Source organism: Rousettus aegyptiacus, unplaced genomic scaffold (assembly GCF_014176215.1).
Source record: "Rousettus aegyptiacus isolate mRouAeg1 unplaced genomic scaffold, mRouAeg1.p scaffold_m13_p_3, whole genome shotgun sequence".
Classification (NCBI taxonomy): domain Eukaryota; kingdom Metazoa; phylum Chordata; class Mammalia; order Chiroptera; family Pteropodidae; genus Rousettus; species Rousettus aegyptiacus.
Window position 1 is genome coordinate 41,136,674 of NW_023416306.1, and position 23,696 is coordinate 41,160,369.

At 34.6% G+C, this 23,696-nt stretch overlaps 1 protein-coding gene across 6 annotated transcripts in view; it reads left to right on the forward strand.

Moving 5' to 3' along the window:
* Positions 1 to 23,696, forward strand: part of TRPM6 (transient receptor potential cation channel subfamily M member 6) — a 164,414-nt gene that overhangs the window by 9,260 nt on the left and 131,458 nt on the right. For 2 of the 6 annotated variants that reach the window (XM_036238425.1, XM_036238428.1), the window contains exon 2: positions 1,536 to 1,681. Coding sequence is in view for 2 of the 6 variants with exons in the window: in XM_036238423.1 (XP_036094316.1) it covers positions 11,400 to 11,408 (9 nt within the window). In the remaining 4 variants the exon portion in view is untranslated. Of the gene's footprint in view, positions 1 to 1,535; positions 1,682 to 9,020; positions 11,409 to 23,696 lie in introns of those variants that run through there. The other 4 variants (XM_036238429.1, XM_036238424.1, XM_036238423.1 and 1 more) reach the window with 3 other exon arrangements.

Sequence of the window (23,696 nt, forward strand, 5' to 3'; positions counted from 1 at the left end):
TACGGACCCCATAATTTTTTTTTAACCCTTTCCTTAACTTCTCAAGATATTATGGCAAGATATTTCTCTTATAATTTCTCCATCCTAGTCCTGGAATCATTTCTCCAAAAGCCTTGATTTCTTTACTGGAGAATGGTATTTAGAAATGAAGAATGGGTACCAGATCTGCTCATTGGTACTGGATATCATTGCTTCTAGGTTTTCTCAGCTGACAGAATGATATATGTATATATAACTATATGTATTTTTGTATTTATTCATCTACTTGTATCTATATGTTTAAAAAACACATGAGTTCATATGGATACTTCCATTTCCAGTCCAATACCACAGCATTAATTCTACCTTCCTCTCTTTCTTTGTTTGTAACTCCTTTCTCCAACAGTGAGAAAACTGTACTTCGGGGCCACAATATATTTATTTATTTGCTTAATCCTCAAATATACATAATATAGTTTGGAAATTACTAATGCGCACTTGCTATTAAAGAATATCTGTAGACACTTTAGCCTTTGGATATTCAATTAAAATATTGCCTTCCAAAGTTACTTAGGTTGTTTTTTTTCCCCCATCCCTCCCTTTAGATTGGTTATATTATTTGAAGTATAATTGGATTCATTTTTTTTTTGTTTCTATTTCAGTTTTGACTTCCCATCCATTTTTTTTAATTTTACAAATTTTTAACATTCACATAGTTCTATAAGTCAGAACTATATAAAAATGTACAATCCAAGGAAATGTCATTCCCCCTAATTCTCCTACCCTGTTTTCATTCCTGTTTTCCCCACTTCCCCTTATCCTTGTAAGTAAACGGTCTCATTAGTTTATGGTTCTGGTGTTTTCTTTTGCACGAATGAACAAATACATATATAATTTCTTCTCTATATATTTATAATTCATAACAAATTTATTAAACTTTTTCTAATAAGTGAAAACTTGGAAAAATAGTTTACAAAAGAAAATATACATGAGCATGAAAAATAAATCTGTTCAATTGTGAACCCAAATTTTAAATAAGACACTATTTCTTTACGTAAACTGGTAAAAGTTGTATATAATGCTTTATTTTTAGCAAAGCCTTTTTAAAAAGCAATTTGGCAATATGCTTTAAGAGCATTATTGTAATCTTTAAACTTGCAATTATCTAAAAATGTATCCTAAAGAAATAGAAAATGCAAATTTACACATCATAGTGTTATTTGTAATAGTAAAATATTGGAAATAATAGCTTTCAAGAGAATGGAGGATAATTTAAAAATATGTAATAGAACCTAATGAAATCATAAAATATATAAAGAGTTTTAATGATATAGGAAAATGCTTTAAAATAAGTGAGAAAAAAGGCCTTTCAGAGCTGATCAAGATGGAGTAAGCTCACTAAACTAACTCTCTCCTACTAATACAACTAAAAGCTTGAACTAAAATGTACCCATGGTCTCTGGAAACTAAATGAAATGGATTGGGAATGGGAATCAAACTTGGCAAAGCAACTTAGAGTTAAGTATTCTGGTTTTATTTCTTACTCTCTCTCTAAGCTTTGAACCAAAAGTGAACACCCAGCAGAACTGCAGTGGCAGTGTGGGCAGCCCAAACTCTGAAAGAAACCTATCTTTTCTCCAGAACACCAGGAAAGGGAGCTGCTTTGAGCAAGAGAGGGCAATTCTGAAGATGAAAGAGCTGGGTAAGTGATCCCACAATTCTATATATAAATTGCCATTAGTTCTAGGCTCATCCCTACGTTATATATACATGCGACAGATTACAAGCCATATAGCAGTGGCTTTGAGTATTAAGCCATAATATAAACTTCCACCCAAGTCTCAAACTAATGTCTGAGAGATGCATATGTGGGATAGGCCCAAAGCAGGAAAACTAAGGCTTTGAAAACTAAACTGACCTTAGAACCATGCCCATAGGAGAAGAGATAGAACTTATAGTCCGAACCAAATAGTGTTGAGTACTTGCTTTAAAAAAAATTACTATTCTCTAGAGCAGGGATCCCCAACCCTGGACAATGGACCGATACCAGTTTGTGGCCTGTTAGGAACCGGGTTGTACAGAAGGAGATGAGTGATGAGCTAGAGAAGCTTCATCTGTACTTGCAGCTACTCTCCAGCGCCAGCATCACCACCTCAGCCCCACCTTAGATCATCAGGCATTAGATTCTCATAGGAGCACCAGTTTCTGGTATCAAAAAGGTTGGGGACCACTGATCTAGAAACAAGACCTAGAGTCTCACAATATTCATAATTCTATTTTTTATAATATTCAGGATGCAGTACAAAATACTTGACATGCAAAGAATCACAAAAATGTGACCAGTTTTCAAGGGAAAAACAATTGACAGATGCCAATTCCAAGATGACACAAATGTGAAAATTATCAAAGATTTAAAATATCTATTAAATTATTCTCCATAAAAATGAACTTAATGAAATATAGAATTTCTCAGAAGAGAAATATAAACTATAATAAAATAAATGAAAATTTTGGATGAAAAAAATATAATATCTGAAATAAAAGATTCAGTAAATACACTAGGTATTATCTTGAAAACAAAACCAGACAAATATATTACAAAAAATAAATCCATAGATCAATACCCTTCATGAACATAAATACAAAAATCATCTAAAATATATTGACAAAAATACCTAACAATATATTAAAAGGATAATATATGAAAGATAAAAATAGATGATTTTCCTCTCTGAGCTACTGGAATAAACCGAATAGATAGAAACATTATTCTTTGGTCCTTATAATAAGCTAATTCTAAATTTTGTCTGTATCATTTTGGTTTTGACTTTTAGTCCAAGGTAGAATGATGTTGTAGTCATTATTACTCCTGTATATTTTCTTTGAGTATTTCTAAGGCTTAATGAGTCTTTTCAACACTTAAAAATTTTAAAATAGTATTGCTCTCTGTATAAATAGCTCAATATTTTAAATTAATTCTTTAAAATATGTTGGCTTACCCTTTATATAAGAGATAGTAATTCTCATAATTACAAAGGGCATCATTACATAATTCTGTAATGATTATTAAAATTTAAAGACAATATTTATACTTTTATTAATATGCTAAGTTTTCTAACTTGAGCTTATAAAATTGCAGGTGCAAAAGTGTGAGTGTGTTCAATAATGTAATAGCATTGCAGCCCTAAGCTTTACATTCTTTTGTTACTGTGTTCCACTGTTAAGTAAGCAGCTGTAAAATCTTGCAGGAAAAGCTGTTAACTAGTATATGACTCTGTCTATGCATAACTAAATCTATCAATTAATTTTTAAAATAATTTATATTCTTTTTCCAATTTATAAGTAATATGTGCCCATTTTTTTAAATTCATGAAGATGTAAAAGAGATATAGAAAAATGTAAACCCTATTCCCAAAGACAAACCATGGTAGTGTTTTAGCTTGTTTTTTCTTATCTATTGTACATTATTTTTTGTTTCTTTTTCTAATATTTTTTTAATTTTTCAATTACAATTGGCATACAATACTATATTAGTTTCAGGTATACAACACAGTGTGATCATCTTGATAAATCTAGTAACCTGACACCAAACATAATTATTACAATATTGTGGACTATATTCCTTATGCTATACTTTACATCCCTGTGACCATTTTGTAATTACCAATTTGTACTTCTTAATCCCTTCCCCCACTTTACTTGTACCCCCAGGACCCTCCCATCTGGCAATCATCAAAATCTTCTCTGTATCTGAGTTTATTTCTGTTGTGTTTATTCATTTTGTTCTTTAGATTCCCCAAGTAAGTGAAATCTTATGGCATTTGTCTTTCTCTGTCTGACTTACTACACTCAGCACAATATCCTCTAGGTCTATCCATGTTGTTGCAGATGGAAAGATTTAATTTTTTTATGGCTGAGCAATATTCCATTGTATGTATGTACCACCTCTTCTTTATCTGTTCATCTATTGGTGGACACCCAGACTACCTCTATGTCTTGGCTACTGTGGATAATGTCCCTTTGAAGTAGTGTTTTAAATTTCTTTGGATAAATACCCAGAAGCGGGTTTACTGATTTCTTCTTTGTCTCTTTTTATAGCCTTTTATTACACATTGTTTTTAGAACATTTTTGAATTGTTTTAACATGCTCTTCTTTTGTGACCTGTGAGCTTAAAATTTCCAAATATTTTTAAATATAATGGCTTTGACTTTATTAAAAAGAAGCATACTCATAAAAATTCAAACAATGCAGATAAAGACAAAGAAGAATCTAAAAAATGCCACCACTATCTCTTGATAACACTAAGTGAGTGTCATTTCTAGCACCTCTTGATGGATAGGGGCATGGGTGTATGGAAATACATAGGCGGATAGAGGAAATATAAATGGAAGTAGTTTTATAAGGTATTACATGTAATTTTATTTGAATTTATAGAAGAAACACAAGTAAAATAGAAGAAATTGCTAAACCTTAGATAAATGTTTCCTCGCCACTAAATATTTTAGCTAATAAAATGTTATCAAAAGTTAAAAAGGAAAGATCATAAACACTACATGACCTAGATGTTTCAATTTTAGATAATATTGAATGATTTTATTTTTTAAAAGACAAGGAAATTAACATTCTTATACTTCTATTTCCCTTTTCTTTCTTGTTGTTATTTATATTAATTTTCACTGTCAATTTTAAAAATTATCTTTCCTCTGTAACCATAATTTCCTATTTATTTACTTTTAGTTCTACATGTAAATGTATTAAGTGTATATATATATATATATATATATTTTTTTTTTTTTTTTTTACCATATTCCATCTATTCTAGAGGATTAAATTTCCTGGTTGGCTGATTTCGTTGTTGGATAGTTTTTAAAAGTTCTTTTTCATATGTGTTGCCGTGCTTGTTTAAGAGCACCTGTGCCATAATTTTGTGCTTGTATTATTGTATTACATCTTGGCTGGTATAAAATTCTTTAGCTGGTATGAAATGTCTTTCCCTCAGAATATTGTAGATATTGCTCTACTATGGCAATTATTGATGCCATAGTGCTTTACCAAGAGTTCCTCCTTTCATTTGATTATCTAGAATTCATAATTGAGGACTTTTTTCTAGAAGAGTGCTCAATTCCTATAGTCCTTAAGTTCTCACATAGTCTCCTGTTGCCTTTACATTTGAACAAAGCTTGACTGGGTGTAATATTCAGTAATATTCTTATCACTTTTTCCTCTCAGAACCTTTTAGGCATTATTCTAAGTAAAATCCAAATAAAAGAAAACTGCTTAAAAGTTACAAATATGATGAATGACATAATGTTGAAGCATTTTTTTAGTAAAATCCCAAATAATATTTAAAAGTATATTATCATCATTATTATTTAAAATTATTTTGGCATTCCTACAAATAAGAAAATGAAATAAAAATAGTGAATTACTTAATCAGTTCTTAGAAAAATTTAGAATAATGAAAAATGTCCTTTATCACTGTATTATTTCAAAACTTTTCTGGAAGTTCTAGCTAATGCTTAAGAAACTAATATAATCAGTTAAACACTGAGAAGAAAAGAGAAAATTATCTATGTAGAGTAAAAAATTTTTTATACCTAGAAAACTTAAATAGATCTTTTATTGGGGATGCTCTTAAATTTTACCCTTTGTTAATGAATTAATTTAGTCATGTGTCTCGTGTGGCTGTATAACAGCCATCTTGTAACCATGAAGTCAAAGATTACATGCTAAAGGTAGCAGAGCAGAAAGATTGAAAGAGCATGGTTCCTAAGGTCCTTAACAGTTGCACCAGCCTTGGAGTTCAACTGCCCCACTTCTTATGCACACCAAATAAATTCTTTTCTTATTTAGGCCAGTGTTAAATTTTCCATTATTTATAGCCAAATTCAGACCTTTTCTACTCTGTTTACCTGTATATCTAGAGTCCAGAAGAATGCTGACACTAATAGGCAATTGATAACTATGGGCCGAATAAATAAATGAATTTTTTTCTGTTCATCTTGCCTGAATTCAGTGAATCCTTTCAATGTCAGATCTAGTTTTTCATCAACTCAGAAACATTTGAGTATTTAAAAAAATTATTTAACTTTTATATATTCACATATTCATTGTATCTCTCTTAACCTCACAGTATAACTTGTTTATAGATCAGGACTCAGATCTATCTTCAGAATCACTCATCCGTCTTTTCTTTTATGATTTTCATTTCTTTCTCTCTGTATTGTGAGATATTTCTTCCAATTAGTATTTCAAAGTCTACAAATTTGATTCTCAATAGCTACCATACTTCAAAAAAATTATCTATTGAATTTGTTTTTTTAAAAGTCAGCTTTGATTTTTGTCAAAACGTGTATATTTTTTAAATGTAAAATACTTTTACAAGGCTCCCCACTCATTTTACTCTCCTCAGAGGACACAGCTTTCAACTAATTATTTTATTTAATACCTCCATATCCCAAAATAACATATTTTAATTGTTATTTCTTGGTTGGCTTTAGGTATTATGTTTTGACACTTCACATGAAAGCTGAAGATTTAACTCTCTTTTACAACCCTACTACACATATAAACTCATTTCCCCACATAGCAATATTATAACCTTGGTTAGTTCAATATTTACTATTTATGATATTATGACTATATAAATGCTATCACAGGTGAGTTATGTAATATACTATGATTACTTTTCCTTATCTCACAGAAAAGGAAAATATACTATGATTATTCTTTTCTTGGAAGTAATTTCTTTTTATTACTTGATCCATTTTGTAAATTAATCTCAGTATGTCCTAGGAATTTTATCATTTACAAGTTTTTGAAGAAATTTCCCCCACCTTCTCCAGACTCCTCAGTTCTATCTAGCTGCTTCCTGGGCCTGCTACACAGATCTCATCTTGGGCTCTCCTTTTCACTGCTATCTTGTGGGTTCTCTTCACTCTTCCTTGTATTGAATCTCCTGTTTCCTGAATACCATACTTTCCTAGTTTTGGTTTATCCCTTTGTTTTCGTGGAGCCAATCCTCCAGTAGCTATTTAAGAAGTAGAAGATGGAGAAAACATTTTGGCATCTTCAACTTCTGAAAATATCTTTAACTTCACATTTTACAGTCTAGCCAAATTTGGTATTTGAGATCAGCAATAATTTTCCCTCAGATTTTTGAACCATTAGACCATTGTCTTCTAGCTTCCGATATTGCTGTTGAGATAACCAATCTCTTGTGATTCATTTTTTATATGATATTTTTTTCTTGAAAGCTTGTAGGAGCTTTTATTTGTTGCTACTGTTCTAGAATTTCAGAATAATTTGACTCTTCATCCTTTGTGCTGTGTTCTCAATGGGCTCATTTAATCTTGTATTCGGGAAGTTTTTTGGAATCTATTATTTGATTATTCTTGACTTTGTTTTTTTTTTTTCTAGTTTAGATTTCTTGGGCTGGTTTACTAATTTTCTTAGCTTTCCATCTTATTTTTTCCATTATTGTCTTTTTGTTCTACTTTCTGGAATATTTTCTTTGAACTTTGTCTTCCAATCCTCCTAATGAGTTTTCTTTTTAATTCTGCTACCACACTTTTAGTTTTTAAGAATTTTTGTTTGTTCTCGGAATATTCCCTTTGCTAAAACAATCCTAGCCTTTTCATGCATATAAAATGTTCCTAATTCTCTAAGGATAGGAATGACTTATTTTTTAATTTTTTTTCTCCTTACTTTGTCTTGTTTACTCCTTCTAAATGTATGTTTGTTTGTTTTTAATATTCAGTTGTCCTTGGCTATTTGCTCACATTTAAGATTTACATACAAAAGCTAGTTAGATGCTCTGTGCATTCTCCTGAGGCTTCTCAACTGGGGAATTCCTTATATAGTAGTCTGGGTAGGGCTTGTTTTGGGGAACTCTTAATATCAGTACTTTAGATCTTTTCTTCCAACTAATATTCTAACCTCCTCTCTGGAAGAGTAGCCCTGACTAACTGCATTCTGATCATCAAGTAAAAAGAAGACTGGTGGTCTAGACATTTATTACATAAAATTTTAGTTAATTTCTCTACCATAACTTGTGCTTAGTGTTTTCTAGTGTAAAGACCATTTTCTTTTTTTCTTTTTTAAGAAATGTATCGAAATATAACATACAAACAGGAAGTACACACGAGTGTATAACTCACTGAATTTTTACTGTGAACACACCTGTGTAAGTACGACACAGATCAAGATATAAAACAATCAGCCCCTCAGATACCTACTTTGTAGACCTTCCTAGTCATTCTCCTTCTGTGGTAGTGGAGGCCGAGCTAGCCAATGGTTGAAGGTTGCTCACTTCCCATAATAGGTAAGGGACTTTTCGGTGTTACACCTCATGTGGCACAGACCACCGACCCTGGTAGGTCACGCCCCTATGGCCTGCCAACCAATCAAAGTACACTTTACTATGAGGAAGTGTAAGATGTGTATAAAAGAGAAAGCCCCGCCGTGATTGGGGCTCAGCCTTTGGATATAAATCCGCTGAGTCCGTGGGGGCGCCAATACACGCTACTTCCTGCTTATTGCCTCGATGTCCCATCTCTGTCCGAGTATCCTGCAACACTTTCACCACCAAAGGTATCTAATATTCTGACCTCTGTCACTCTAGGTTAGTTCTTTCCTGTTGCTAAACACACACACACACACACACACACACACACACACACGCGCGCGCGTGCCCAAATGTACCTATAAAATTTCCTTCTGTTTTGACTTCTTTGACATTGTTATGTTAGTGAGATTTATTTATACTATTACATGTTGCTGTTCATTTTCATGGCTTCACAGAATTCCACTGTATGAATTTACCACTATTTATCCATTTCACTATTGAAGTACAACTGAGTTAGAATCAAAGAATTTTGGGTCTATATTTCGAGAACTGTGTTTATTTAACTGTATGAAGGAATAATTGGCAAATGTAATTTATATATTTAAAGTATACAACATGATGATTTAATATATATATAAATGTGTACCTATATATATATATATATATATATCTATAAATGTGAGTGTGTGTATAGATACACACACACATATTTATGGAATGGTCACCAAGATGAAGCTAGTTAACAAATCCATCACATACTTAACCTAGGTAACTCTTTTGGGTGTGTGTGTATAATATAAAAATGTTAACCTTACACAGTTAACCTAGATAACATTATTAACATGTTTGATTTGACCATGTAAAAGTCATGCTGGTTTCAGGCATTTGCGTTTTCTTATCATTTATGTCTAATCATCTCATAGCACCATGATTTTGGATATGATTAACTGACTGTGACTCAGTTGAACATACACCATAATTGTTCATTTCTGTTTATTATAATATAATGATAGTAACCTCATAATACTTATTAAAAAACAGAGGTAGTGACATTGTATGTGACTCGAAATAGTTAATATTGGGCTTTGCCATATTATGGAGATAATATAATCCTTTCTCAAGAGTTTCAATCCATTTCTAGGATATTTCACAAGTCCACCCCAGGAGGCTGAATATTCTTTAATACCTTTCTAGGGTGATAGTTCTTGTCTTTTTTTTGTGTGTGTCCTTGAACTCTTCAGTTAATGATCTGATGAATTATAATAACAGCATTTTCCTCAGAAAAGTGCACAGTCATAAATTTTACATACAATTTAGGGTGTTCATAGAACCGATTTTCCTTAAAATCTAGGTTAAGTACCTCAGTTCTGGAAGGGTTTTTTTGGTTTTTTGGTTTTTTTGTTTTTTTTTTGCTCTTTTCATATGCTCATAGACACCATCCTTTGGGAGCATATGAAAAGACCAAAAAAAATGATTATTCAGTGCTTACTATGTGCCAGGCGCTATTGTGATAAACAATGAAGGTGACTTATAGCTTGTGTGTGTGTGTGTGTGTGTGTGTGTGTGTGTGTGAGAGAGAGATTCTTCTCCAACTTCTTAATTATTTGTTGTAGCCCAACAAAAGTAAGTGAGGGTGTAGTAGTGAGGACTCTAAAGTGCTAACCATTGTCAGGCAAGCAAAGAATACTTGAAATTCACTGAGTGCTTGTGAAATTTCAGATGACAAGAGCAACATATGGGCGCAGAAGAAGAAACTAGTTAAATTTATTTAGAATCATTTTGCACTACAGAATTGAAACAGTTCAAACTTTTTTACTTTGGTGATGACAATGGGGGGAGGAGGGAGATGCAACTGAATTTCTAAAACAAATTTGCTAATCTGTGTAAATACCTTAGGAAGGATGATAAGAACTCTGAGTTGTCAGTCTACTTCCAATCAGCAATCTAAGGGCTATGAGGAAAGCAAAGTATATGGCATAATAAACGCAACAGACAACTATCTCTAAAGCTATTCAGCACTGTATGAGAGACCCAGTTTTGACTTTCCTCAGCCATTTGACAGGAAATACACAATCTACTTTGCCCTGTTGGTGAAGTGGAATTCTACCTAAGAGAAGCCACACATTTTTTTATAATAACATTGCAGGCTCCTATTTACAAGAAAGATAACACAGACATTTATCTAAGTAAATCTCTGTCTTTTCTTTCTCATAGCTGGGTGAGATTTTTCTTTTACTTTTAGAAGCATTTACGAAGAAATAATCATGTAGTAGTTGCTGTTAATACCAATCATTTAGAGAGAAAATCTTTTGATGATTTTCTAGTGCCTCCAAGTTATGTACACCTATTAATTAGTTCTCCCCTTTTTCCATGTCCCTGGTTCCCAAAAAAGTGAGAACTGGCAGTTCAAAAAGACACTGAAGTTTTTAGATGCAAGCATGATTGGGAAGAGAACAAGGCTGAAGAAACAAATACTGGTAATGTTACTTATAAAACTTTGGAATTTTAAGAAAAAGGGTCTAAGTGATAATCCATCCGTTAAGGTGGGGCATAGAAACAAAAAGTAAAAACTTTTATAACAGTAGTTCAGTAAAAATAACCACTAATGAAATTGGTAGAGGTTCTGAATACATTTTTACTTAGAATAACCTAACACTGAAGTTGAGTTCAGCACACTAAACCTCAGCTCAGGAGGACAGTGCAATCATAACACACATACTCAGGATTGATAAGGTTCCTTTAGCAGATTTCCTGCAGCTGGAGAGCTCAAGCAGATGATGACGAAAGGAGTGTTAATCATTTCCCAACCAGGCAATCTTAGTCACAAGGTCCTGCTAAAAGTGCAGTCATCCCCTCTGGTTTAAAAACAGCTAGAAACTTTTTACTAAGCTTCTGTTGCAATTTCCTCCTTTTAAGTTAAGCACGTGGAAATTTGTTTAGCAATTCTTTTTACAGCACTATTTCCATTAGTTGCTCTCACAAGCTAGGGTTTATCTGATTATGTAGTAAATGGAAACTTCAGGATAAAATTCAATGGCCTAAGGCTGAGTGAAGTTTACCCTGGCTGTGGTTATGAAGAGGGTAAGTGAATGAACCTTTTTGTCATTCTTGTGTTTATTTTCTCTTATACTAGATTTTATACACCATAAAATGCAAAAGGCTTAACCTTGCAATTACAGTTAACCACTTAGATTTGCTTGATGATTGTTTTTAAGTGATCACAGGCTAAAACCAAGAAATTAAAACATGCAATTAACCATGCATACGAAAAAAAAATTGCTAGTTTCCTCCTGCAAAAAAATTTCAATTAATTAAATAGTTTGTTTAGTTAATTGAACTTTTATTGAAATGTCTTTTTGCATTAGTGGAACATTGGACTGTTTAGTAAATAGACTAGAGACAATTTTATGTGAATGAAAAGACATAAACAATTTTGATTGGAAATAGCCAAGGTAAGAACTGGATGGAACATGTAGTGTGACATACTTCAAAAGTCAAATAACTCTGGTTCTAATAGAAATATTGTTTTATGGCTGTGTTTCTATTTAGCAAGATGATTTTGTTGTTGTTGTTTCTTGAAGTCTATTTGAAGTAGTCATAACAGTTTTAGAAATGAAGCCACTTTCAATATTTTAATTATTATCTTTCCTGAAAAGGAAAACGATATTTGGGTATAATAGAAGGACTTTCCTTAGAAGAGTGCTGACTCTGTTCTTGCCCATTTCAGTTGTGGTGATCTTTTATTTCAGGAATAATACAGATTTCTCTTCTTTGAGCCTAGAAGAGACCTGGGTACACAGAAGATTTTATGGAAATAACTATTGATTATTTATCTGGTTTTTAGTCTGCACTTACATTTATGGATTTTAGAAGATATTGTCTAGTCCTTTGTATAAAATCTTATTACGTACTCACTAAGTCAATGATGAATCAAAAAGGAAGTAGACAATAGGGTTTTTACCTGAAGGGAATTTAATTCAGTCTTTTCCACCATAGATCAAACTCTTCCATTTTGGAGTACTTTAACACTTTCTTCTGAGTGTTTGAAAAATTACAGAAATGACAACACATTTTACAACAACATTGCTCATCATTGTGAAAACCTAGAAATAAACGAATACTGATAAACAGAATAATGGTTAAATACAATGGAATATGTTATATTCTCATAAAAAAGAATGAGGTGAATCTATATTTATTAACATGAAACCAGTCCAACTTATATTACTAAATTAAAGCAGGTTTCAAAAAATAGTATAGTATATTCTTATTGTTTTGTAAAAACAAATAAATATCAGTGTCTGCATTTACAATGTCTGTAAGAATATTCACCAAACCATTTAGAGTGGCCATTTTGGGGGGCTAAATGAGAAAGTTTGCTTTTCACTTCGTAGACACGAGAATGTAACTGGGAGGGATGTTGTTTTTATTCACTGCTAAAACCTCAGTGTATATAATAGTGTCTAGCACACAACAGGCATGCAATAAATAGTATTGAAGGAAGGAAGGGATTTCTGTAATCTTTACATTTTTTAAGATTAGCATGGTTAATTTGTAAGCAGATAAGATTCACAAAATACCTTATTTTTAATTAAAATAATTATTTAGATCAACTCTCAAAGCTGCTAATCTCTCTTTCCCTCATGTTATCTCGTCTTTCCTACTTTTTGTAACACTTTCCCTCCCTTTCCTAGTTAATAGTTCAAAGGAAAATGAAAATGTTATGGTGCCTGTGCTCACTTAAGATTTTTTTGTCTAGGCATCTTATTTTGGGTTTAATGTTCATCTTCAGGAATTCATACATCTTTACATCCCAGATTTTTGTTTATCTCTTTACGTATATGCCATTGTTCAGTTTGGTGGCAAATCTTGGTGAATATAGACCTTGGCTTATGATCCTTTCTGTCCTCCACACCTTGTACAGGAGCTCATACACAGTAGGGGGATGGTTTTGTTGCTGGGCCTTTTTTCACAAACATTTGTGCAGTTATTAATGATGGCGTACCACTGTAATTCCTTCTAGAGCAAGCATTGTGGACAGTAGGCACTCAGTACATGTTAGTTGAATGAGTAATATATTCTCTGTATATACAGGTAATCGGATTTTGTTCTAAGAGGAATGAGAGGAGGCTGTATTAGTTTGGGATTCTTCTGGTTGCCAATGACAGATCATCTGAGTAAAACTGGCAGAAGCAGAAGCAAAGGGAATTTATTGGTTCACATAGCAGTTTAATGGTGCACCTAGCTAGACACTGTGGCTCCAATTGATCTCCTCCCCTCCCTCTCCCCCTCCCCCTCCCTCTCCCTTCCCCTCCTCCTCCCCATAGCCCTCTCTCTTTCTCCTTTTCTCTTATTATGTTTTCAGACAGGCTTTCTCTTCGAGGTTATAAAATAGCTGACAGAACCTCCTGGAATGATATTCTTTTAGATTCCAAAGAAAAAAAAAAGTGTGTCTTTCAGTAATCCTGGAAAACTAAATTATGATACTCAGAGTGGACCAACACTAATTGTAGCCAGAAGAGTTTGTGTACTGGTTTCATGAGCTTCTAGAGCCACTGAGAAAGCCTCAAGCAGGCCAAGTGGACTGAGACTGAAGGAGAGGTAGATCCCCAAATAAAAATCAAGGCTGTTGCCGTAAGAAAGGGAAATGGATGCCAGATAAACAACAAATGTCAAGTGCAAAGGTAGGTGGTTATTTCATTCTCTTTTTTCCACTCTCCTTAAGACAAATGTATCCAAATATTAGTAACAGATACAAGAACTCAATTAACTCTAGTTTTGTAAGGATGTGCCCATAGGTACTGACAGTTAAAGAAGAGATAGATGGAAAGATAGAAGAGGCTTCTGAATTGATCGAAGCCAGAATCCTAGTCTAGAGTAATGACTCTCAAATTTGTTTCATATTGAAATTATCTAGAGATAATTCTGATGCTGAGGCCATTCTTTATAACACTGGAGACCCAAGTATCAGTACTTTTAGGCTCCCAGGTATACTATGTTATAGCCAAGTTTGAGAACCAGTAGCCAAGAGCGATATCAGGGATGGTTTAGAATAGTTTTAAAGGAACTGAAATTGTACCTTGGGGATAGTAGATCTTCAATAAATATCTGATGATTTGATTTAACGGAGAAAAAGAACATGACTGGGGGTATCATTGAGAACCATCTACTGTGTGCTGGGCATCATGTTTGGGTCTCAATATATATATTTCTCACTGATCTTCATAATTAGGGTTAAAAAGCACAAACTCCATTTACAGTGAGGAAATAGAGGTTCAAAAAAAAAAAACTAAAGTAACTTTCCAAAAACTAACCAATGAGTGAAACAGGTTTGATGGGTTTCAAATTACATACTCATTCAAATTCCACAACTGTAGATATCAGACATGGGTTTAAAAGTAAACTCATTTTTTGGATGTAGCAACTAAATTTACCTGACTAAAGAATAGACTATGGACCAGACATGAAGCAGTCCTGAAAAATTGACAAAAGTGGCAGCATCTATGGCATAGATTGGCAAATTAGGGTCTGTGGACCAAATCCAGACCTCTGCCTACTTTTATCAATAAATTTTATTGGAACATTAGTTTACGTGTTGTTTACAACTGCTTTGCACTACAGTGGCAATGCTGAGTAAGTTGCGAAAGACTCCAGATGGCTTTTAAAGCCTAACGCATTTACCAGCTAGCATTTCAAAGAAAACGTTTGCCAACCTGTGACTCAGAGTTTATGTTCTAATGTGATCAGCAGTTCCGAGAAAGGAGATTTTCATTATCATTCCAGGACTAAGGATAATTTTTGTGGCTTTATGCATAGAACTCTTCAGGCATCTACATATTCATTCAATCAATAAATAAAAATTTACTGAACATCTACAAAATGCTGAACACTCTGAGCTCAGTTGAAATTCAGTGCAATAAATACCACAGTGAAAAATAGGATACCAGAATATGATAGCTTCTCTCTCTGCCTCCAAGCCACATGGGTTGGTTCTGTTTTTGCTCATCATTATGGACTTCATCTTTAGCAGAGTGCCCAGTGGACAATAGGGCATCACGAAGCATTTGATGAATGAACTAATAATTAATGTGATAGAGGTAATCATAGGATACCCAGGGAACATACCTAACCCAAACTCTGATGGGACGAGGTCTGTTTATGAAGCTGAAGAAGTGGAAAAAGTGAAAGGAGAAAAGGCTGCAAGCGGCGATGCCAGCAAAGAGAAAGGGGTTGCAGTAGGAATTCGATGAATTACCTTGGGCAAGGTCACCTCCATGGGACTAGAAAAAAACTGTGATCCTGAGCAGTATTTGGTGGGAGATTTGATGTGCTATATAACAGAAAAGTCTATTCAGTCCCTGACTCAAAATACTCTAGAATTTTCCTGCTGCCTGCTCAGTAAAATTAAGATTCCTTGGTAAGGCCATCAAGTCCTCTATAACTAATTCTCTGTTTACTCAGTTTTATTGCCCTTATTTCCTTACCTTACTTCCCCCCTGTACAATTACTTATAGAAGTAACACTAAATGAGTATCAGAAAGGGAAAGAGGTTAGTATGTAATGACTATGTGATCTGAGAAGGTAGATATGGTACAACTATTTTAAAAGGGGGAGAATTATGGTAGTATGTGCAAAAGTTTTTCAAATGATTCAGAAATCATAATAACTGTGGGTAGTAATGGAATAGTTTTCTGAGACCGTTGAATATATATGTGGGATAAAGCAAATGAGTAATTAATGGTGGTAATTGCCTCTGTCCTTGAGAACAAGGATTCTTCATATAGTTGAAAAAAATCAGATTTAATGTAAAATAAGTTAAATAAAACTATTTAATCCTGAATTTGAATTGAAAATTTAAGTATGAACTCGTAAGATATTTCAACTTTCTATTGAAAAACTCTAGAAACAATGACCAATGAAGCACCCAAACTGTGGTCTTTCTCAAGACCATTTTCAATAGAATAAACAAGGCCTTCTTGGAGAAATAGCTACCTCTAGTTTTTGAGCAGGAAATTATTTAAGAAAACTGTGCTACAGCTTCTCATATTAAATAGCAAAGAAACTTCTGGGACAGATTCTTTTGATCTAGGCCTGAGAATCAGCTCAAAAGCCTGGCTCAAGGCACTCTTTTCCAGTTCTTTCACCTGGACATCAGAAGAAACCATGGTGAACAGAAGACAAGAGACTGGCAGTGTATTCTACACAATCTACTGGCCAGGGAAGCCCTCCAAGGTGATGTTATATTTGCACCATGAAAAATTCTGTATCTCGTCTTGATTTTTTTAAGGTCATAATTTTTGTAGAACCCAGGCTAGGATTACAGGTTCCCAACAGCTGGAAATTAAAATCAGAGGCAGCAAAATGGTCTAACCAGGAGGTTTTCATTCTTAACCATGGGGGCCTCACCATAGGGCCACTTACAACACGGCTTCTTCCCCCAGAGAGAGTGAAGAGAAACAGTGAGAGCAGTCCAGTCAGTGAGCACTAAAGATGGAAGCTGCAGACATTTATAATCTAATCTCCGAAGTGACATACTGTCACTTCTACTGCAATTTATTCATTACACAGGCCAACCCTTGAACAATCTGGAAGAGGACTATACAGGAGTATGAATTCCAGAAGGCTGGGATCAGTTGAGGCCATTTTGTACTCTGGCTTCCACAGTCTGAAACCCATCAGATATGCTTAAATCTATGAGTTCACAATTAAAAAAATTTTTTTATCATTAAACAAAATGGTTGGTCTTCTTTCGAGGATGAGAAAGAACTATACATTACCTTGAAAAGTGGAATAATGAAAGGAAAGTATCAAGCTTTTCCTATATGAACTGTAGCATTGGGTAACGGAAAGGTAGAGTGAAAGATCTTCTTATAAAATTATTTCAGCTACTGAAATGAAATAATAGGATTGGAATATTACCATATTTCAACCCACAATAAATTAATGAATCTAGGAATTGAACATGAAATGCTGCTGACAATGAAGAACAAAAATGAGACATTACATGTCATCCAATGAAAGAACACACCACCACCTAGATCATGCCAAAGGGTCTGATCAAATCTTTCAGTTCAGCTGTCAATTTGCAGGAAAAGTGATAGAAAGGACATGTTGAACTATGCTGCAAGTGTGCAGTCAGTGAAATACAGAATAAGAGAAATCTCTATAGGCCAAATGGCCTGGGTTAGTCAATAGAAAAAGTATAAGGGAAGAAAGGAAGGGGAACCTGTACTTTCAAGAGACATAAAAGACCTTTTTTTTTTTTTTCTCTCCAAATGAGCAAGACTAACCTAAGTGGTTAGGAATGCATACTTGGTTGATAAAATTATAAAGAAATGCAAGGAAGTTATCAAAGCCAAGTTAGTAGAAGGAAATGATTTGTATAAATGTCAAGACAGTGTTTACTTTGAAGGAGGAGAGAGGACTGTGATTGGGATGGAGCATGTGAGAGACTTTGGGTGACTGACAAAGTTTTATTTCTTGACCTGGTAGGTAGTTATGAGAGCACTTACTGTGCAATAATTCACTAAGACATTAATTTGTTTTATGTAGTTTTTCTTAATCTGTTTTATTTTATAAGATAAAAAACATTTCTAAAGGTAATACATGAATCTAGTAATATTTAAACAGTAGAAAAAATGTATACAATGAAGCTATCTTCACCATAGGTAGCCACTGTCACCTGCTTCATGTGTATCTATCCAGGGAGGTTTCATGCATATAAAATAACACACACATACATGTGTGCATATTATATATGTGTATATATATGCATGTGTATGTGTGCATTTATAAATATGTGTAAAATATAAAAGTATGTAAATATATATAATTCCTTCTCATTTTAAAAGCATAAATGGTAAAATTAGAATACCATTCACATATCAATCTTTCTTATTTCACTAAATGTTTTGTAAATTGCTCTATAACATAAAATGACCAAATTAGATTAAAATTATAGTCAGTCTTTTCTAGACTACGACCAATATATTTTAACCTGTAAATAGCAGTGTAAGTAGACAGGTACCTTTCTGAAGACTATACTTTATTTTTTCAATGTGGATATACTACTGCACATACTGGTTTGAAGGTACACATTTTTTCATAAAGTTTGAAATTTACCTGTTCTTTTTTTTTTTTTTTAACTCAAATTTTCAGCTTAAACAAACTTGTTCAGCCCCTGATTCAGATAAGATTACCTGGAGGGAAGGTGAATTCCAGAGTTAGCAAAGTGCTTTTTCAGCATTTTCCTCAATGAGCTTGCAGAGATATTTTATGGCAAGTGTTAAAGCAGCATACCTGTGACTAACCTTTGTTCTTCTCAGTTGATATCTGCCTGTTAATGGTAATAACTAAGATTAAAGGAGACAGACGTACTTCTACAGCCTTTAAACTCTAATCATAGAGTAGTAAATTTTTCTGGGCACTAAATGATAGTCTGTTAAAAAAAAAAAAAAACTTGGTCAAGATTTTATTATCTCTTTATTTTTTTTAATGTTCCTTGCTTTTTTAGTCACTTAAGTAGTATTTATTATGTGCCAAGCAGTTAGCGGTGCAGTGCCATAAGGTACAAAGAGAGCTTACAGTCTTGCTGGGGATTTACTATATATACACATATGAAATATCTAGTGAACAAGACAATATTATACAGCCTGTGTCACAATGTAAACATATATGTATATGCAATACATATGTAAATGTACGTGTATGCTGTGATAAGCACAGGAAACAGACAAGACACAGTAAGGAAATGATCTGAAGGGCCAATAAGCCAAAGCAGTTGGAAGGTGATGGGAATCTGTTTGTCAGGCAAGACTCCATGTTATAGAAAGTTCTGGAGCTGAGAGTTTTTTTTTCTTTTGAAATAATTACACTCATGGCAAGTAGCAAATATAGTACAAAGAGATCTCATATACCCTTCACAGAGCTTTCCCCAATGGTAGTAACATTTTACATGACTATAATACAGTATCAAAACCAGCATATTGACGTTGGGATGATCTCTAGATCTTTTTCAAATTTCACCAGTTAATAGGTACACGTGGAGTTGAGTTTTGATAAATGAGTTCAATAGACAAAGAGGAAAGAGGAAAAACTAGTAATTGCCCCTCACAGGGCAGTTACTTTGGAAAAACTATCCTCTTTTCTTACTCTTCCAACTCTTAGCTTTTCCACATACTCTGAGGTAAATTAACCACACTGCTTTCCTCACTAGGAGTGGCTTATTACCTCTTCTTCACCATTGTTACACAAGGACTTGGCGGTGTTCCAAACATAGGCAGCTTCCCTCCTAGACATCAGTTGTTTTCCATAAGCTAGTTTGTGAGTAAGTGGTTTGGAACACCAAACAGATAGTTGCATGGAAGCTGAGGTACATAGGTTATGAGTTCCTTGACTTATCTCCAGGCCTACGTGACTCATAACTATTCTCAATGTAGAGCAATATTCACCATTGCTGTACACGGTGGATGTGGTAGGAGTTAGGGAGGAGGATTCTCTGCTATCTCAGAGGGACTCCCGTACTTCATAGGTACATTCTATTTCTACAAACTGCCACTGCATACAGTGGGTCATAATAAAGGAAAAGCTTCATTAACCAAGGTCACCATAATAAAAATAAACAAACAAAGAAAGAAAGAAATAAAAGAAAAGCCTTTTTTTTTTGATACTTTTAGTTACACAAAGTGAAATCTTTTTCAAAATTAAGGCATATATATATGTATATATATATATAATTATATTGTACAAATCTTTTCTAATTCAAGTGTTCACCCACTTAACTCTCAGTTCTATAAGCAGTGACACAAGAAGTGCAAGACAGGGAGCTGATGAGGAGAACTAGTCAGGGAGATATTGAAAAGAGAGCTTTTAGAATAAATACACCAGAATAATAGAGTAGTTACCTCTGAAAGGTGGAATTACCAGTGATTCATTCATAGTCTGTCTTTCACTCCCTTGTAACTTTCTGAATTCTCCAAAATCAGAAAGGGTATATTGCTTTAATAATCAAAAAAATTAGAGTACTTCTGGAATGAAAAGGTGCATGCAGGTTTCTGAAGCAGTTCCTAGCATAGTTGGAAGGAGAGGAGTGTGCTCAAGGTAGAGGTGAGGTGGTTTCTAGGTCCAGCAGTGTCGATGGGAGCTCTCTGGGCGTGCACAGGCATGTAACACGATTCAGAACTTTAGAGAAAAGGAATATCTACACAAGGAAAGAACAGATGCTGACCTTTCCTTGGTTTTCCCAATGAAATGTGAAACCACCATCGACTCCTTCAGACAGGGTCCTGCCAGAGTCAAGAAAGGAATTCAGTTCCTGCTGGGCCACAGTCTTTTAAACCCTGGGTTTGCATCACTATTCTGGAAGAAGTTATACTGAAAACTTTACACTTCCCTTAAGGTAATGTTGAGGAACATCCAGCTTTCCTAGTTCTTGAATTAAACTCGCTATCAGTAAGTGCTCATCTCCAACAGAGGAAGACAGAAGGGTAAGTATCCAGATAGCTCTGAGTAATATCTTCTTGAAGTACTTTTACTTTCAAAAGTGGGTAGTCTTGATATGGATTTTGGCCCCATGATCATGATCACAGATCTATTCCATGTTTGCACAGACTCCAACAGCAGTGATTGGGCTTCCTGGGTCCTCCTTGCTGTACTAGATGGGACTTTATGCCTATAAATTTTATACATATTTCTGCCATAAACTTTAGATATATTTTACAGCCCACATGAAAGTTTTTATCTTCCAATCTCTGCTTATCACAATGATGAATTGCATTATTTGAGGTAGTTATCATCTCCTTTTGTGGTTTTTGATTTTCATTATGCAATTACAACTTTGTAAAATACTTTATGGAAATATTATACTAATACATGTACAATATGTCTTGTTTTTACCTATAGATAAAATCCTGCTGCCTTAAGCATACTAACGCCATAAAAAAATAAAATGTTTCAACTTGCTTATTCTTCATTTTTTTTAAAATGAGAATTCCCAAGCCCCTTAAATATAGATACTTAGCAATTTGCTTCTAATTTTTGATAGCTTTTAAAGTAAGAGAGGGTAATTTGGAGCAGTATAGTATTTTACTAAAGAATAAAGGTAATAAAGCTCTTACTTCAATTTAATTGGGTTGAATAAACATTTCTTGCATGTTAGACCATGTAAATGCTAGGTGATAGAAATACAAGAAAGTAGTGGTTTCTATCTTTACAGGGTGTACAATCTAATCATAACCAAACAAAAATCTATATAAGGTTTTAAATGGATATCTCTTTTGTCATTGCACCAAGGGGGGTCTGTTACTATTCAAGGGTACCAAAGTGATTGCAAAGAAACTTGTGGCTGAATGGAAATGGGTTGTAGGAAGGATTGTGGGTAACGTGAGAGGTAGACTGACTATATAAACATGGACCCTTTTGTGAATAAAAGAGAGTGCTATTAATATTTATGCTTGTGCAAGAGACATTAACCGGGTCTCCTTTAGGCCAACAGGGAGTTATGGTACCTTTTGTAAGAGGATATAGGAGAATTTCCATGAATCTGAACGGTAGAGAAGTGTATTAGTTTGCTAGGGCTGCCATAAATGAATGGCTTAAACAATGGAAATTTTATTGTCTTGCAGTCTGAAAGTTAGAAATCCAAAATCAAATTGTCAGTAGGGTTGGTTCCTTCTGAAGGCTATAAGGAAGAGATCTATTCCAGGCTTCTCTCCTTGGCTTATAGAAGGTCGTCTTCTCCTTGTATCTTCACACCTCTGTGCATGTCTCTGTGTCTTTTTATAAGGACATCAGTGATTTATGGGAAGCAGTCTCTGTTCTGGTCTGGATCTAACTTGTGGGTCTGACAGTGATCATGTCGTGGAACAGTCTCTCCTCTATACTCCACCCCTTGTGACTGGCTCTTACAATCTTGTCCACCTGCTTCTTCTGCAAGGTTCTCTGAGTGGGAAACAAGAGACTTCATTAGCAGGGAGATAGCTCATTTGGTTGTCAACTCACTGACAATGTTGGAGACACAGTCCACAGCAATATAGACACATGCAAAAAAAGAGAAGCAATTCAAGAATTACTAACGATTTTTTCCTCCTAGGATATGAACCAGTGTGCTAATATGTCACCTAGGCTTTGAGTTGTTTACTTGCATTTTCATATATGCTAACAAAGAAGAAATATTAGCAGATACATCTGGTATAAAAACAACATTCAGTTTGCATGATGGCACAGATGCCTTCCTGGAAGTGGATACCATAGGAACGGCAGAAGTCTAAGTTCAGAAAGATAAATATTTAGGAGGGAATTGAGTTGGGAGGTCTCCCTTTATGAGTATGACACTCTTAGGCAGACCTTTGGATGTTAATTTAGCTGTGGCCTTGAGAATTTGGTCAGGTCGTGTGACCCACACATGTTGGGCAGGGGAGGTGGTGCTTTCTGGCCTGAGGATATAAATAGAGGGAGGACTGTGCCAGACCAGGATCCCTACACTCTCCCCTCTTTTGATTGTGTGTGTACGGGTCTACACGTAACTTGTCTCCATGGGTCTTGACTACATTAGGATGACAAAGTCCCACTGGAGATTGAGCAGTTCTACTCCATACAGAGGCATGAAGTAACTAACCCATACTGGTGGAACGTCCCGTTGTAGGTTCCAGTAAATGGTACCTGTTGCAGGGACAAGAGGGCATGGTGCTCTCATGATAATTCATTGGCTCATGGTAAGTGTCAGCACTGGTGCTGTGTCCTTTGTTTTCCACACCAGTACTGTATTGCATGTCTCAGCCTAAGTTCCTAATCTGGCATGTGGGCCAATAGGCCCCACAGGTTGGTCATTTAAATGTATTAACACTTGGGAAAACACTGTTGTTCACCTGGCCAAGGTAGGTTTTCCAGTTAGTAATTTTTATCTGTTCTTAATGACACTATTTTTCCCATTTCACCACCCCAGCTGCTTGTGGGTTATACGGGAGGTGGTACCTTTATTCAGTATCATGTTCCTTTGCCCATTCTTGTACATGATGTCCTTTGAAATGTCACTTCTGGTCACTATATATTCAATGGGGATACCCATACGAAGTACTTAGCTTTTCTAGTCCCTTTATGGTAGTGGTCTGATTAGCCCAATGGCATGGGAAGGTTTGTGCTAAGCCAGAGGCAGTGTCAACACACACCAGAGCATATTTGGAGCCCTCACTCAAGAGAAGGGGGCCTGTATAATCAATTTGTCAGTCCCTTACTGGTTGGGGGCTTCAGCGACCAGGACTTTTGCTGACTCCAGAGCTGCTGCCCTTAGCTTAAGTTCCAGCATCTCCTCTTTAGCTATGCACCAGCCATCCTACCTGGGTACTTTGGTGTTCAGTTTTCTGATGTACCCAA